The sequence below is a fragment of the Brachycentrus maculatus genome, unplaced genomic scaffold, assembly GCF_059751285.1.
Source record: "Brachycentrus maculatus isolate JH-2025_06_01 unplaced genomic scaffold, ASM5975128v1 h1tg000880l, whole genome shotgun sequence".
In the NCBI taxonomy this organism is placed as follows: Eukaryota; Metazoa; Arthropoda; class Insecta; order Trichoptera; family Brachycentridae; genus Brachycentrus; species Brachycentrus maculatus.
In genome coordinates this window covers 325,086-343,956 of record NW_028281605.1, presented here as the reverse complement: position 1 = coordinate 343,956, position 18,871 = coordinate 325,086, and the positions used below count along the sequence as shown (strand labels likewise).

The window sequence follows — 18,871 nt, the reverse complement described above, 5'->3', positions numbered from 1 at the left end:
CCAGAACGGTAGCCGAGCGTGCTGACCATTACACTACGGAGGCGGACAATGCCTTGTAATACTATATTCTTTGCCTTGTAATACTATATTACTTTGTATATCATATTACTTTGTATTTTTCTCTCCTTATAAAATGGCGGAAATCCTCTACCATTCTTTTCTTTTAAGAATAAAGTATTGGACTTTTTATCCTTTTTTGAATGGCAATAAAATATCATTACACATCTTTACATCATTACACATTTAAAATGTATTTATGTATTCTTAATTTTTCTCTCTTTTTGTGTGTATTTAAGGTTAAAATGGTTAAAAACAATAAAAAATTTATTATTTTTTGACATCTCATCAAAGATGAAGAAGAATATGGAAGTCTGGGCATTAACGGGGCTGACGACCTTCATAGGCTGGTTTAAATGCCCAGACTTTCATATTCTTCTTCATCTTTGATGAGATGTCAAAAGATAATATGAAAATAACTCCTGTAATTGGAGATAATCCAGATTTTGTGAACAAGTATTTACACTTATGTAAACGAAAATAATTTAAAAATATAATTTATATTTGAAGTACTAACATTGTGATTTTCCATTTTAAGTAAAATGTAACTTTGTTTTAAAATCACTATAAATATTTTATTTAAACTTAATTATAATGTCTACCGGTTTCGAAGCTAACCGCTTCTTTATCAAGACTGATTAATACAGATTAACAAAGATTAATATATTATTTTTTGACATCTCATCAAAGATGAAGAAGAATATGGATATCTTTGATGAGATGTCAAAAAATAATATGAAAATAACTCCTGTATTTGGAGATAATCCAGATTTTGTGAACAAGTATTTGGACACACTCAAAATGTTGTAAATAAAAAATGTATTAAAAAAGAACTCCACTGACAAGACACGCAAGGTGGCTTGGTGGGTGGGTGCAAAATAATTTTTTAAAATATGTTTAAAATTGTGATTTAAATAAAAGTAGGTATACAATTTATGTTAATAAAATAAATAAAAAAATTATAAAAATGCGATTCGGCGCTCTATGGATTCCATTAACCCTTTGCCTATACTGATACGAGTAAGAAAAAGGGCCTTTACAGATTTGCCTGTACTATAAACGAGCAAAAGAAAATGGGCCTTTACGCATTTGCCCATACCTGGTATGGATTTAGTTAAGTTTTTACATGAGGCTTAATATATTTCTTCTCTTTATCACGCGAATGCAAGGCTGAGATAAGTATTTTTGATAAAATTAAGAATTAAGATATTGAGATGGTTCGGACATGTCGCTCACTTCTTTCAAGAACATCATAAATAAAAATCATCAATATTCAGTTGTGTATGTTTTCGGAATGCCCAGAAAATGTACTATGTCCCAGCAATAGAGGCATATTTTTAACTTAATATTTACCAGCTACAGGGCAGAAAGTGTTGTTTTTGCATTTTGAAGAAAAGGTATTGTTTAATTATTTTTTTAAATACACTAAATATTTTTCAAATGGAAAAAAAACCTCCAGGTTTTACCTAAAAAGATCTGTTGCACAATAAAAAGTTCAGTAAGTGGCTTGGTATTTATTTTTAATAGATTGTATTATATGTATTTTTAAACGTTCTCCTGAAAAATCAAATTTTTTGATTTATGAAGTTCTTGAAAAGAGTGAGCGATGTGTAACGAACGAGTGAGATAAAAATGGCAAAACAAATTTATGAGGTGAATGTAGTTGGAAATAGGAGCAGAGAAAGACAGAGAAAAATATGGCATGATCGAGTATGTCAAATATTTGGGTGTGGTCAGGTCAGGACTTAATATGGCGGGAGGAATATCGGCGGGTATATGAGATGTATGAGGAGATACATACATGAATGTGTAAGAGGCGAAGAATGTTTGGATTTCTGTTTTGTTTTGAAGTGGTGTTGGATGCGCATGCTCCGAATCCCATAAGACAGCTAGACACATCAACAAGTACATTATTCAGGAGTACATTTGGATGGCTTGACTAACTAGAGAAGAGTCATTGCTTCGATAAGGGTTACAACCCTCAGTATTAAGGAGTAAGACGGAGATGAAGATTCTCTTAACGTACCCCTGAGATGAAGCGGGGTGATAGTTAGTTAGGGTGAATAATCCAGTGGTGAATAATCTAATTGATATAAAATAAAACAAACAACTGATTTCTCATTCTTTATTCAACATCGTATCTTTCATTTCCATCATGAGGTTGATCTGCTGGTTCCGGTAATCGTCCATGATCTTCCTCGGCAAGAACTTCCTGATTGGTGGAGATATCAGCCGAGGATCGAGCAGCGACAGGTCACGGCCTCCGGTGAGGAGGCTGACCGCCATTCCCACGATGACCCCCACTCCCGTGCCACACATCATGAGATACATGAAGGAGATCTTGTACAGTATGAATACGTCGTCATCTTCCGGCGTGTCGGGAAAACTAAAATACATACACACACATACATATATACATGTACAATATAATATATTTGTTTATAAATTGTGACTATATTAGCACATTGGTTGCGGGAAGCGCCTAAAAGCGTCTTTTACGTACTGTTAAGTACAACCATTTAAAAAAAAAAACTGTTGAGAACTTTGAGATGTTGAACATAACTTGAACATATATGAGAATCTATTTTTAAAAGCATTGTCAACCTTGTGATATGGTAATATAACACTCTACTTATCATTCATCATTCACTTTGTGTAATACCACTTAAAAACTCTACTTTGCCACTACCGTTTTCAGAATAATTATTCCATCCTCAGGTTAACTATAGAATAATGTAACATTAATGATAAATAAGGATGAATTCATCAAAGTGTTAGAAATGCTGTATATCATTACCTTGAAGCTGAGTAAGAATACGTTATGGAAATGTTACCACAAGTATCGGGAATTCCGGGATAAACAGGTTTATGCGCTCTGTGAATATTAGACAGGCTGGATCCTATAGCGATCCATGCCAGGAACGCCATTCCAGAGCACGAACCCGTCAGAGCTCCCTTGGTGTTGGCAAAGGGGATCAGCATGCCGAGCAAAAATACGGAAAACAAGGGAGCGCCTGTTACGGATGAAATTGTATACCCAACCTGAAAATATTCAACAGAACACTCTCCTTATCATTCCTCATTCAATTTGTGTAATACTGCTTAAAAAGTTTACGCTTTTTATGTGGTATTACACAAAGTGAACGATAATGATAAGGAGAGTGTTACAATAACATACAACAAAGTTAACACATTGTTTGCGGGAAACGCTTAAAAGCGTCTTTTATATACTGTTGAGAGAGAGCAGGAGATGTTTATAAGCGTTATTTGTTTACCTTTGGTGGAGCGCGAGATGCCAAAAAACATTGAACTGATCGGAATTAGGTTTGCAGTTACTTGTGATTAGTATACGACCCTAATTAAAAGACGAGTTAGGGTCGGGGTTGATGAAAAAACCACCCGATGACAATGTGTTAACAATGCTTTTAATAGATGTTACAAAAATTTTGTTTTAAGTAAAAAATCATGGGTAAATCAGCAAAATAATCTGAGTGGTTTTAGTGTCCAAATGCCACCACAGATGGCAGTACAAGTGCCATTTCAGAAATAAATGTCACCCGGCTTTAGCTACAAGCGCGGCCGTTCATGTACGCCCATACTCCTTTGAGGAAAGTTTTGTTTAGACAACCATGGCCGTACATGCTCCCGGACAGGTTAAAGTAAGTGCCATTATTTCTGTCATTTTGTCCAGTTCAACTATGTGCTGTAAATTGCAATTCCGTAATAAGGGAACTCAAGGGACCGAGATATTTTTTTCTTATAAATAGGTCTCTCTTATGTCTACGCTTTCTTTAACCTCTGTTATGAAGAAATGACACCTTGAGTCAGTTCTCTTATAAGGAGGTTGCACTCATGTCCAGGTTCAATGTAGAAAATAACTATCACTCACTGAAATAACTTTCCCCATCTTTTCTGCCATGAAGACCATGAGAACGGAAAACACACCAAAAATCACGACAATGCTTTTCATAATCACATTAGCTCTTTCTTCAGTTGTGTTTTTCTTTTTTAAATAATCTTCATACACTGTTCCTGCCAGGGTGTTCAAAGTAGCAGACAGAGAACTGAAAAACAAGTACATTAGATTTAGACTCCGGTTATTCACTCGCACACTCCGCATTCAACATTATGACGGATGTATGGAAATAGGATTCGTACTCAGTGAAGACCAAATGCCTTCTATATAATGCTTGTATCACTCATATTCTCTTACATGGCTGTGAAACATGGCACCTTGCAAGAGTCCAGAGCAACCGTATACTTAGCTTAGAGAAAAGATGCCTGCTAAAAATTGTCCGCCACCGTAGTGTAATGCTCAGCCGCTTGGCTACTGGACTGGAGGTCCCGGGTTTAATTCCCAGGGGGGTCAAATAAATATTTGTGATTTTTCAATCTAATACTACCCTGGACTGGTACCTGAAATACGGCTTTCCTTCATGTGTTAATTAATGATCAAGATAACACTGCGTTTATATGATGCCCTATTCAATATTGGGTGTGGATGAGGGTTTCAAGAAGGAGAAGAAGAATTTTACGAGCGCAGTGGTTTTACTTCGTGAGGAATGAGGAAATACGGTGTAAGACGCAGAAACCTATGGTCACATATCGCTCACTCCTTCCAACAATCGTCATATATCAAAAATCGTAAATTTTCAGTTGTGCATGTTTTCGGAATGCCCAGAAAATGTACTATATCCCAGCAAAAGCGGCATATTTTTAACTTAATATTTACCCGCTACAGGGCAGAAAGTGTTGTTTTTGTATTTTGAAGAAAAGGTATTATTTAATTGTTTTTTTAAATATACTTATTATTTTTCAAATGGAGAAAAAACCTTCAGGTTTTGCCTAAAAAGATCTGTTCACAGTAAAATGTTCAATGAGTGGCTAGGTATTTATTTTGAATACATTTTATTTTATTTTTAAACTTTAAAAACGATCTGCTGAAAAATCAAGTTTTTTGATATATGACGTTGTTGAAAGGATTGAGCGATATGTTGCGAAGAAAAGGCAATAGAATTGGAATACTTCGCATGCCTCCTGAGAGCAGTTATCGAGCTTGCCTCTTGTACAAGGCATCAAGCTCACGTCGCACAGGACATCCACTGCTGAAAATACATTGACAGTTCTCGTCTGAACGTCTCACTAAATATATTACATTCCATATCCAAGAATCTAGAGCGCATGACTGATCACCTTTATTTTCGTACCATCAAATAGTAGGGGAAGACCGCATTGGCATATGCGGTGCCCAACGCACCAGAAACAGAATAAGTATTACCTCAATGCAGCACTGAATACCCCAGCTACAAATAATCCTGGTAACGCCGGAACATATCCAATCTTGTCTAATACATAGTACGGATACATCTGATCAGCTGTGGAAACGATCTATAAAAACAATCACAATATAATATTTGTTATATCACATGATTTACAATATACAGGGTTGTCCAAAAAGGTGTTACCGCTTACATGGAATTTACTTTTAACACTGTTACCTTTAAGGTCATTTATCACAGACCCAAGACAGTCATTCGATATTATTTTATTTATTGTTTATCAGTTTGTATTTTCACCTATCGATGAGAACATTCGTAGTTCTCAAAACTAGTCGTGTCTACATGAATAAACGCAAAAAGTGGTCTTGTTCAAGTGTTTTATTTTTCTATTCAACCCTTTGCACTGGAAAGTTTTTTGTTATGTGTATACCGGCAACTCAATCAAATTTTGAGACTTCTTACTATTGTACTTAAATGATTCTGGTTTCATAATATTGAAAGGTAAAACAAAAAAATTATAAAGACTTTTGTAGGGTAAACTGTGCATGCTGCCTCTATGGCGGCATTCAAGTCATCATCATGTTATTCAACAAAATTGATGTCAAATCAATAAAAAATAACATTACACAAAATGTATGTTTTTATTACAAACCTTCCTATCAATAGGATCACACCCGTAGTACACCACATACATTAGTATCCCGGCATACACACTTAAAGTCACCAAGAATACCAAACCGATCCAGTAAATCAACAGTACTCTGCAATTTGAAAAGAAAGCATTACACATTGTAAAAAAAATGCTGGATTACGAAATAAGTTCATTTTTACAAATTCATTAAAATTTATGGTTGTTATACATTATTTGGACTTAAAAAAGGCACTCGCGTCTCATCTTGCACTCCAGCCGAATTGGTTTATCACTTAGACTAATGTGCGGCAAAATAATGTATGAAAGATGTTCAAATGGCAAAATGAGGAAAATATGCAAGGCTAATTAATTTTATTGCAAGAATTATTAGTAAAATTAAGAAAGTGTTGGTTTGGACATGTAGAACAAATGCGTGAGAATAGAATGTTTAAACAATTATAGAAAAGGTGTAATAAGGTGGTTTGGATATGTGGAACAAATGAGCTAGGAAATAACAGTAAAACAAATTTATGAGCCGAATACATACAAACAGAGGAAGATCGAGGAAAACTCCGTATAATCAAGTACTTCATATGTATCAATTCTTCATATCATATCTTCAAAATCAATTCATATCATTCTTCATATTTTCAAAAGTAGATAGTTCAGGAGTCGGAATATTCGGTGAGCATATGTAATAGGAGATGCATGAATGTGGAAGAAGTTAAGAATATTTCTAAAGACAAAGTGTGTGGGGCGTTATATCCCCTCCGCCTACTACTGTGTAGCGGTATGATAGTTAGCTAGAGAGTTAGTAATATGTATATAATGAGCTGTCACCATTAATTTCACAAAATAACTCGAATAAACTTAGAATAACATGCTATAATTAGTGAATATTACATTATATTGCAACATTACACATACTTATTAGCCTCATGTTGCGTTGGAACAGAAATGAATCTCTGTATACTCCCTTGTAGACAGACAATACCTGATGTCCAAGAGAAGAATGATCCGAGGAATACGGTCCAAAATGTGTTTCTCAAGAATGGATTTGGGTCCATGCTAAAATAATGAAATTTTATTATTACATTATCGCCTAGTAAAAATATGAAATTTAAGTTAAATATATTAACCCATTCTTGTCGGGCAGTTTTTTCATGAACCTCGACCCTAATTTTACTCAGATAGTCTGCCATCTGATCCTCAGTATACTAATCATAAATAACCACAAACCCAATTTCGATCTGTACAATATTTTTTGGTGTCTCTCACAGTCTACCAAAAGTAAGCGAATAGAACGCTTATAACCGTCTCCTACTCTCTAGCAACAGTATGTAAAAGACGCTTTTCAACACTTCTCGTAAACAATGTGTTCATATCCATTTTATTTATATTTCACGATATACATTATTCCTTCCAACCCTTATTCGCACACAATGGTGCATAGGGCACTGCATCATACAAACGCAGTGTTATCTTAATCGTTAACACATGAAGGAAAGGTGATCAGCCATCCGCTTCAGGTACCAGTCCAGGGTAATATTGAATAAATGTAAGAGTGAAAAAATCACTCATATTTATTTGACCCCCCTCTGGGAATCGAACCCAGGACCTCCAGTATGGTAGCCGAGCGTGCTGACCATTACATTACAGAAGCAAATATACATTATTAAAAATTACAAATTAAAATAATGAGTTATTCACCATTTGTATGCTGACTGTTCTCTTGCAAACAGTTGGGATATTGTTGAATATAAACATATAAATTAAAATTAAAATGGTGAACTTACTTAAATATGTCAAGTTTTCCACTGCCATTTGCTACTGAGAGAACATGAGACAGGCCACCGATATTGACCGTTCCAATGATCAGAATTGCGATACAGGCTACTAGGGTTACCATTGTCTGTAAAAAATCTGTCCACACCACGGCTTTCAAACCTCCCTGCAACAAAGATTCATAATAAATACATACACGGTCATCGAAAAATAATGCCAACATTAAAAACAAAATAACAATGAAACTTAAAAAGAAAATATATTTGTTAGTTGCCATAGAAAATTTTCCTTGCCTTTTATGTACAGTAGAGTCTCGATTATTCGACCTAAACCGGCCGTGGCCAGGTCAAATAACACGGAAAATGATAAAAACGACATTGAAAATGTGATAAATATGCGTTTTCACCAAGAAATGTGAGTACAAAACTTAGATCGAGTTATTTATTTTGATAGAATTTTGCAGAATTTGTGCCATTTTCATATGTGTTTTCGCAGAACGGCCTCATGATTTTATTTTATAACTTAAAATGGATTCTACCAATGAAGAGTAAAAAAATCTTTAGAGTGGTTTTGGGCAAGATAAAACAATAACAAATAACATAACATAATGTGGCATTGTGTGCTATTGGATGACGCCAGAGATGAGATGCTGAATGGTCTGACAGGGGTCATGCGACCAGCGTGGAATGTGGATCTGATGGCCAACAGTACGAATTTTGCACTCTTCCGTCGGTTTGTCCGGACTTGGGTATCTCGTTGGGAACTCCTCAGATGCGCGGACGCCTAGGTGAGATTGATTTGGTGGGACAGGCTGCTGTTCCTGTGGGATGCTGATACGGCCAGGACTGTGCTTCCTTCCGAGCGGAACGCACACGTTCTTTTGTGTTTTGTCCTCCCCTTACGGGGGTGGTATTTGGATCCTCTGCCTTTGTTCACCCAGGAAGTCCTTCTTTATTAATGGTTTTTTTTTCTTCTCTTAATGTAAATAACGGTGTTTTTTTTTGTTTTTAAATATTAGTTACTAGTTCTCTATTACTTTAGTCTTTAAGTCATTGTTTGTGTTCGTCTTAAATTGTATTCTGTTTTTTTTTATTTTTGGAAACATTGTTTTTTTTTTTTGTTGTGTTCTTATTGTTTTTATTTTATTAAAATTAAAAGAGGTAATGAGGGGATCCCGAGGGGTGGGGATGAAGTGTCGGCCTCTGTCCGTACATCCTCCTCCCCCCTCATTAATTGAATAGAGCAATATTTATTTCTTCAGAAATATTTTGAAGATTTTCCTCTATGTGCAGCTGACAGAGAGTCCCTCAGGACTCTATAACTGCTGCGGGTGGATGGTGGGCTCAGATTCCAAAAAAAAAAAAAAAATAACAAATAACATATTCATTATTTTACTTACAATCATTGTATAGAAGACACATACTGATGTTACTCCGACTGATATAAAATGTAAGTTGATGCCAGTCACTGAAAGAAAAAAATTATCACGTACAAATAAGAGTTTATATAATACTTTGAACAATGTATCCTAATAAATATTTTTTAACTTAGCCATCTTTGATAAATCTACAATATACTCTAAGAATATTAATTTTGTCAACACTATATTGTTTCATAAACACACATAAAAACAAAGGATACGTAAGCCATTAGGAAAAAAAATAAAACTTTAATAAATTAAAATACTTCACCTGTCACTTAAAAAAATTATAAGCGCTTTTGACGTTTGTATATTGATATTATTGTTCCTTTTTTGAACATTTATCAACAAAAAAGGCACTTAATTATCGCGTAGGTACCCTCAAAATATCAGAGTACTTACCCAAGTACCTACCGATCAACCTGTTTGCAAAGAATAATAAATTTTGTACAGTATTTAACTTTTAGTCATTATTGATCATCACCATCTCGCTGCCTAGCTCTGCGAAAGCGGCGTGATTAAAGTATTTTTTACTCTTAAATAGTTGAATGTTTTTTGAAAATGGTCTCTACTTTTTGGACTTGGAATGTTGAATATAATAAATTCGTTGGATGGGTTAAATAAATATGTAATATAATGTATGTTATTATGTACAAGGAGTTCAATAAATAAATAAATTAATAATTTACCTTGGGTTAGTGCCAACGATGGTACATAAATAACCCAGGGAAGGTACATGAGGCAGTGAATTATGAAAAGGACAGAAGCGAAGGTTCTCACTGATTTCGAAAAGCGTAGTTCCAAATACTGTAACATAAAATAACAACAATACAAATAACTAATTAATAGTTATGCCACACATTTATCTGAGAGAACGCATTTAGTATTCTACTTTCATCCTTATTTTGTCAACTAAATGTTTTACTTTAAAAAAATGTCGTTAAAAATAAGAATAAAGAACAATACTTTTACATTATTTAATACATATTTGTATTTTATAAGGTACAAGGAAATGTAAATGTAAATAATTCTTTAAGAGATTGCAAGATTCTTAATTGTGGATAAAATTATGAGCGAACAACACATGTGGCTTCTCGCGCAGCCGGTCGCCTACTGAATTTTATATTTATAAGTACACCCTTAAGTCAACCTAATTCCACATTTTTTCGTATAAAAACAATAAATGTCTCGTCTCAAGTTGAGACACCTATAATACATAAAATAATTCTCATCAATGATCCAATTTTTAAACATTGTGCTTGAATTCTAGAATTTCACTATAGACATCTATTGAAATATGAAAAAATACTAATTACCATGCCCTATTTAAGCTTAATGATGAACTGAAAAAATACTTAAGGGAAAGATATTTGTGTTAGTGATTAGTTATATTTTCTCATTGGTTTCTTTTAAACATGCTCCCACCTTATGTTTTTATAGGCCTATCTATTTACTCGTTTATTGTTTTATGATTTTTATTTTACCCTGTGTTAGTTTTGTTTAATTTTCCATATGGTATGGTTAACTTTAATCCCATGTCCCAAAATGAGAAATAGAAATTGTTCATCGGGATTATTATATACATCGCTCACTCCTTTCAAGAACGTCATTAATAAAAAAACTTGATTTTTCGTGAGAACGTTTTTAAAGTTTAAAAATATAACGCAATGTATTAAAAATAAATATCAAGCCACTTATTGAACTTTTTACTTTGCCACAGATCTTTTTAGGTAAAACCTGAAGGTTTTTTCTCCATTTGAAAAAGATTTAGTTTTTAAAAAAAAAATAATAAAACAATACATTTTCTTCAAAATGCAAAAACAGCATTTTCTGCCCTGTAGCGGGTAAATATTAAATTTAAAATATGCCTCTTTTGCTTAGATATAGTACATTTTCTGGGCATTCCGAAAACATGTACAACTGAAAATTGTCAATTTTTGATTTATGACGTTCTTGAAAGGAGTGAGCGACATGACCTAAAGTGCAAAGGGAAATAGCCGCATGTTAAAGACAGCAGTTTTGAGATAAACGAGTTTCAAGTCAACTTAAAATGATGCTTTTTGCCAAAACATGTATCAAATTAATACAATTTTGCGGCTATTTGGATGATGAATATCTCGGTAACGGAAAGAGATGGAACAAAATCTGTGATTGTATATGATACGAGTCCAGTTATAAGAATGCTTTGAGTCGTGCAACTTGAGTTACGGCTAGTTGCCTTTATAGTATGTATATAATATGTTTTGAAATAAACAAATAAATAAATTTAAAAAGTAAATAAAATTTCTTACTTGATAAGCACTGGTGATGTTGATATTACAAAATACCGGGATAAAGAAATAGGATGAACAAAGACAGGAGAATATGAGAGCCAGGCATAGGACCCAATATGTCGCTTTGTCGGTATATACCTCGGCTGGAACTCCAATAAGGGTGATGCCAGATATGTGGCTGAAAACAAACATATCGTAGTCGTACAGGAGGAAGTGACCAACTAACAAAACGTAAAATGTTCAGGAGGGCCATTTAAGTCACTTTTGCTTGGCAAGAAAATTAACATCAATGCAGTTATGTTTTGAATATTGAAAGCATTAACTTTGTGGATCATATTGATATATTATTTTGAGAAATAAAGAGACTTTGTTTTTTTGATCCACTCACATGCGTTAAAAATGTGAGTGGATCAAAAAAACAAAGTCTTTTTATTTCTCAAAATAATATATCAATGCAAGTAGTCATTTTTAACAAGTCAATATATTATACTTCCAAGTTTGAAATCGCTTTGGGATTTTTTCAGGGCAATATTAAGCTAGTAAGATATCAAATAGTCAATAGTCACGTTTTTGTAAAAAATACACTCGGTCACTTTCTCCTGTATGACTATGATATGTATCCTTTAAAAAACATTTCAAAACAAACACTTCAAATTTATGAAATGCGTATTTTGTATAAGTATATAAAAATATACTTATACAAAATACGCATTTTGTCCGCCTCCGTAGTGTAATGGTCAGCACGTTCGGCTACCGTTCTGGAGGTCCCGGGTTCGATTCCCAAGGGGGGTAAAATAAATATAAGTGATTTTTTCACTGTAATATTTATTCAATATTACCATGGACTGGTACCTGAAGCGGAGGGTTGATCACCTTTCCTTCATGTGTAAACGATCAAGATAACACTGCGTTTATATGACACAGTGCCCTATGCACCATTGGGGTGCGGATAAGGGTTTTATATATATTTTATTATATATAAAAATATAACACTATTGATTTTTTGGTTAGTAAATAGCGCTATTTCTCAAAATCTTTTGTGTTACGTGTTTCGATGCATTCTGCATTATTTTTAAATAACTTACTTATGAAAATGATTAGGAATGCATGGAAACACGTGTCACGATAGATTTTAAGAAATAGTGGTATTTACCTAGTAAAACTTAAAGTAATGGATAGATATTACTACAGTGTGACTGCCGAATCAATTAATGAACGAGTTTTTATTATGTTTAGTGAGAATGTATGAATCTTTCATTTTACATGATAAAATATTTTTCAATTTATGGCGTCAAAAAGTTTGTTTTTAATTGAGAAAAACATTGTATTTTTAAGCATATTTTATTTTAGATTAGTAAAAAAAATAAGGTGATAACTTAAACCAGCATATAATTGGTCGTAAGTCCTGTAAAAAATACCCAGGCTGAGCTAAAGTAACATAGAATGACATAAAGCGTTGTTAATTTTGTACCTACTAATTTATGAATTTATGCTGAAAAACAAATGTGCAATTTTTTAAACATACCTCGCAACCAAAGATAAACCAACCGGCAGGGCTTTCATGGTTTTCCCGCCTAAAAGGTATTCCGCGGTTGTTTTTTGCTTGGTTCCAAAACATCCAAAGTATATTCCAATAAGCGCAGATGAGACTAACATCGCGAAGAACACAAAATAATCCGACCAGTCGAACAAAGCCATTTCTTTTAGTTTTCCCGCCGTTTCGAGATCAATACCCATAGTTTCGTTCATTTTGCAACTATCGAAATTCAAAACTAAAACCGTTCCTCAATTGATATGTCGATATATGACAATGAAGATGTCCCCTCAAAACATGTTGATAAATGTATTATTGAGTTATCACTGAACATAGAGGTGCTGTTCGGACGTAAAATGCAATATTTAGACAATAGACTAGGTGTCAGGGTGACAGGTATAATGATTGGCAGCATACCAATTATTGTCAGTGCACAAGTTAATGATTGTTTTGCTATTCAACACTAAACCGTCATGGGTGAAGTAAAGTCGTGGCATTAATTGATCATTGTTTAAGTTAAAAACTTGAACTCTGTCATGGTGAGTTCTTATTGAACATCATCTTCATCTTCATCAACGAGTATATTATAAATATATATCTTCTTGTTCTGGTAAAATCTCTTCAACTTCTCAGCCAGGATATCTGCTTTCTTCCAACTCCTCGGCTCTCCTCAATTTTCCTTTTAATGATGAAGGATGGAATTTCTCCCCTTTCAGTACGTGTCTCGTGTAGGAGATGTTGCACTTTTTTGTTTGATAATTTTTAAAGTATTTTAAGTTTTCAAAGTTTGAAACAATTTCTGGGTTCAACTACAGATGATGTCAAAAAACTAGGATGTAAAAGATTGAAGCATAACTATAATTTCCGAAATTTGACTAGTGTGGTTGTCAATAATGGGATAAAAGGTGAGTGTTACACATGTGTAATATTTACCTTTCAGAGCACCATTCACTACCTATTTCAAGTATCATACGTTAAAAAAGCGTTCAATGTATAAAACCATCAGTGAAGTGTTAAATAAAGCTATCGAGTATATTTTAAAAGCTTTTTATATTGTAAATAAAAATCATAATAAACTGAGATGATGTAACAGTATTCTTATCATTCATTGTTCTGTTTGCATAATATCGCATAAAGCACTCCCCTTATAAACTTAAAAAAATAAAACAACTTTGTTTTTAATCACTTTTTTATTGGTACATTTTTTTCTACAACCGTTTTCGACAAGCACCTTATCATCAAGGTTAAACATGTACATTGATGATGACAAGGTTCTTGTCAAAATCAGTTGGAGAAAAAATGTACCAATAAAATAATGGTGAAAAACAAAGTTGTTTTATTTTATAAAGTTTATAAAATGTGCCACAAAGTATCTGCGAAAAATATTCGAGAAACTCTCCTTTTTATTGAACGAAGAATGATAAGGAGAGTGTTATATTACTATACTAATAATAAATAAAACCCTTATCCGCACCCAATGGTGCATAGGGCACTGCGTCATATAAACGCAATGTTATCTTGATCGTTTACACATGAAGGAAAGGTGATCAGCCCTCCGCTTCAGGTACCAGTCCAGGGTAATATTGAATAAATATTAAAGTGAAGAAATCACTAAGATTTATTTTACCCTTCTTGGGAATCGAACCCGGGACCTCCAGAACAGTAGCCGTTACTATACTACAAATAAAAAAATTACCATACTACAAATTAACTTTTATATAATATACAAAATATCAGATTATGTCGTAAGCTGCCAATAATTGGTTGTTTCACCCCACAGCCTCACACAGAAATAAATCTTTTTGAACAGCATAACAACAGTTTTAAACATAGTCCCGAGATAAATCTACTTGTTACAGATTGCGTTATCAAATAATCCTCAACGTGAGACTGAATCTTTTGTAAAGTCAGGTTATTTTAATACAAAAGACAATGCTCTTTTACAAGAATCATAAAATTTCATTATTATGCTTGAACGATAAGATTGCGATGTCTGCTAGCACGCTGCTAACCTTTAGTTAAACTCGACTGATTTTGCAACTACAAAGTAGTGGATATTATTTTTATATAGAAATAGCTGTACCCGGCTACGCGTTGCTTTGGCTATACTGTATCTGGTTAAATAATCATAAAAAAGAAAGCACTTATTTCTAAAGTATTTCATTTTACTATGCTTGTGAAGATATGAAAATGTTAACGACTATGCAATCTAAAATATTGAAAATGCCAAGTGACACCAAGAAGCACGCTGTTCGTCATGAGCAGATGTTTATTATTGCGTGTGTTGCTGTTATGTCCAATAGATGGCACTGCCATTTCGGTAAAAAAAATGTCATAGATAAAACACGTTTTCTGTCACAGGTATCATATATAAAAGTAACGCATATTCGAATGCATCGTTGTGTCAATATTTTAAACTAATCGCTGAATAATCTATGAAAATTTAAAATTTTGAACAAACGAAGAATTTCATATTTGTCATAGCTTAACAAGTTTTGTACAGACCATCATCAGACTGGTGATGTCGGTTACGACGAAACTTGGTTGCTGGTCAAATAAAAATAATGTGCAAAAAATTACATAATTTCCAGATCTGTGAACAAGTATGATTTATGATTTTTTAAAAAAAAAGTATTAAAGTAAAAAAAAGTAAAGATTTTTTTATAAAGTAGGTACATACATGCGCCACAAAACATTAGCATAAAAAAACTTTTAGTCAACTCATATTTTTGAGTCTACAAAAATTGAAGGTTAGTATGTTGTATGGATAAAGCTGTTATTTAATATTATTTATAAACGAGGGTGTGCGTGGTGAAGCCGTTTCAGTACAGTAAAGGGTGGAATGATAACAGGGGTGGTATTTCATATCCAATATTAAAGTTAATCCTGTAAGTGCATACCGCAACCTTTTCCCATGCGGACGACGCCGGAAAAATAAAATAGTGACATTATGAAACTGGCTTTAGCGAAACAAAGGAGGATTCCTCTAAAAATAGTCGGGAGATTCTCATTTCGCAAAATAATAATTCCGAGACATTTGTCATGAGTTGGGGAGTTAATGTCTAATAAAGGCGGGATTAATCCCGCGGCTAGTGTCGTAGATCGTGGCGAAAATATTATGTGAAAATCTCAGAAATTGCCAAACACTTTTATAAAAAGGATAATATATTGTACTTAACTGACTAAAACTAACTAACTAACCATCACGCCGCTTCACTCGACAACTCATGTTATTACTCGTTTGTCTCAAAGCGAGTATAAAAATGAGCCGCACTTGAATACTTCACACAAAGAGAACAGTGAGTGATAGTACATCAAAAATTAATTTGATATTATTTAAATAAACTAAATAACTAACCATCGCGCCACTTCCCCGCAGGGACGGGCAGAGAGAATAAAACGCTACACCAATCTGTCTTTGCAAGCAATCTTCGCCTTTTCCGCATTTATGCATTTCTTCACAAATGCCGACCGATAACTTTCAATTTTTTGAAATTCTTGATCACGGCGAGTTTTCCTCGGTCTTCCTCTGCTTCTATTACCACACATTTGCCTCATAAATTTGTTTGACTATCCTTTCTTCACTCATTCGATACACATACCTAAACCATCTCAATACAAATATACCATACGAGCTTGATCATGCCGACTTTTCCTCTGTCTTCCTCTGCTTCTATTATGCCATATAAATTTGTTTTACTGTTTTTTTTTTCATTCATTCGTTCTAAATACCCAAACTATGGTTTTTGTGCTCCACTCTCATGGCGTCGGAATGTATAGCTCTCTTTCTCTTTCTCTCTGTTATATCTTTCTTCTCTCTTATGTAACGAAATGTGTTTAGTAAACGTGACTTGTCCTTGAAATCTCGAACTTGATTCTCATCCAATTATCGATTTAGGAGGCATGTTTTTATAGCAAATTATGTTTGAAAAATCTCCGCCTTAATTTTGCGGCCACACCGAGTAATTGACACCAAGTACGCTAAATATCTCTTAGGTAGACAGTTTGTTTTATGGCTCGTACTTAGCGCACACAAGTTTATTGTGTGTAATATATATTTGTGACCTTTTCCAGTCGGTTGCCACAGCCGACGCAAAGTTTAAATTGGTTTCGTGATGTCCATTAAAGTTTTTAATGCAAGGGAAATCCCAAGACGTTTCGGCGTCCCGCTAGCTACTCAATCCCGTGTACGCCATTTCCTTTCATACTTTCCACTCCGCATATAATGAAACACAAACAAAACTAGCTATTAAACTATTACAAGCACTTGCGAATACTTCAAAACGTGTCTGAAAATTTATTTATTTATTTTATTTTATTTCATAATACATAGATACATTCGATATACATATTCATTTCATATATACATTTATTATACGTATTACGGCTCTTTAGGCATGGCCTGTGTTGAGCCAAATTTGAAGTGTAAATTTTATGGTTTTCTATTGAAAGCAGAATATGTAATATTCCCAACTTAAATTTTACTCAAAAAAGGGGGGTCAAATAAATATAAGTGATTTTTTCACTGTAATATTTATTCAATATTACCCTGGACTGGTGCCTGAAGCGGAGGGCTGATCACCTTTCCTTCATGTGTAAACGATCAAGATAACTCTGCGTTTATATGACGCAGTGCCCTATGCACCATTGGGGTGCGTATAAGGGTTGTATTATTATTATTGTTATTATTAAATTTTACTTGTTAAATACCACTTTTTCGTAAAATCGGCATTTTACACGTTACACAAGTAAAACTTCATTTAAAAAATAATTAACTGTGATTTACCGTGAGAGACACAGAGAAAGAGAGAGGGAAGATCTCAAGAATACAAAATTCCCATAAAAAATATTATCTTTATTCAATATTGACACTCTCATTGATTGGTGATTCAATTGGAAATACTGAGATGAATGGTTTTTGATTACTCAAATGTGAGGTGTACCATATATGGTATGTCCGTGATTAATAATAAATTGCACTGATTTATTTATTATTTTTATTTTAAAAAAAACATACAAAACACATTGATATAAGTATATATATATATATATATATATATATATATATATATATATATATATATATATATATATATATATATATATATATATATATATATATATATATATATATATATATATATATATTTCATTAACGTGGTACTCCACTGTTCAAATATAGCATATGACATCTGTACATTTCTTTTTTCTCCGCTTCCGTGGTGACGGAATGTATTTGATGAACTTCTCTCTGCGTCATATCATTTTCTCTCTCATGTAACGAAATTTGCTTAGCGTGACGCGTCCTTGAAATTTAACCATCAATTTTCGCTCAAATATTGATTATCGAATTACCGCCTAAGAAGTTCTCCAAAAATCTGTAGAACATATACATACTTCAATACTTTATACCATTTATAGACCCAGAATTAACTTTGTGGAATAACGTATTGATTAAAAAAAATAAACACTTGCATAATACCACTTATTGATTTTTATTTCGTTACACACGACTAGTTCATGAAATTAAACTCAAAAAGTGGTATTATAAAAGTGCAATAGCTGTATCTAGGAGCCGACCTAAAATTGAACCGGCCGAAAATCAAACTTGGCACCCCATCCAGTTTTCTTGACAAAATTGTATGTATTGTGTTTTCTTTAAGGAAATAAAATAAGAGTACCGCGAAAGCAGTTGTTTTAAGTTGTGAACAAATAAAAGGTCGTACGAAACATTGTGTACGCGAGTTAGTGACTGGCAGAGCGCTAGGATGTGTAGAAGATTGAGTTTGTTTCGGTATATCGTGTGTGTGGAGCAAAGAACAAGAAAAAGAACTGAACAGAACATGTTTTAGCATCAGATATCCCCTAACTTACCACGCTAATGGATTTTCT

At 33.6% G+C, this 18,871-nt stretch overlaps 1 protein-coding gene across 4 annotated transcripts in view; it reads right to left on the bottom strand.

Moving 5' to 3' along the window:
* Nucleotides 1-2,168: 2,168 nt before the first annotated feature.
* LOC148299929 (sodium-coupled monocarboxylate transporter 1-like) overlaps nt 2,169-18,871 on the bottom strand; it is a 299,651-nt gene continuing 282,948 nt past the window's right edge. For 2 of the 4 annotated variants that reach the window (XM_088275487.1, XM_088275488.1), the window contains 10 exons: nt 11,464-11,623; nt 9,862-9,979; nt 9,152-9,219; nt 7,764-7,918; nt 6,895-7,035; nt 5,989-6,097; nt 5,336-5,445; nt 3,947-4,121; nt 2,855-3,099; nt 2,169-2,443 (listed from right to left, as the gene is read on the bottom strand). In XM_088275487.1, the coding sequence (XP_088131613.1) occupies nt 2,176-2,443; nt 2,855-3,099; nt 3,947-4,121; nt 5,336-5,445; nt 5,989-6,097; nt 6,895-7,035; nt 7,764-7,918; nt 9,152-9,219; nt 9,862-9,979; nt 11,464-11,623 (1,549 nt within the window). In that variant the 3' untranslated portion in view covers nt 2,169-2,175. Of the gene's footprint in view, nt 2,444-2,854; nt 3,100-3,946; nt 4,122-5,335; nt 5,446-5,988; nt 6,098-6,894; nt 7,036-7,763; nt 7,919-9,151; nt 9,220-9,861; nt 9,980-11,463; nt 11,624-12,970; nt 13,359-18,871 lie in introns of those variants that run through there. The other 2 variants (XM_088275485.1, XM_088275489.1) reach the window with 2 other exon arrangements.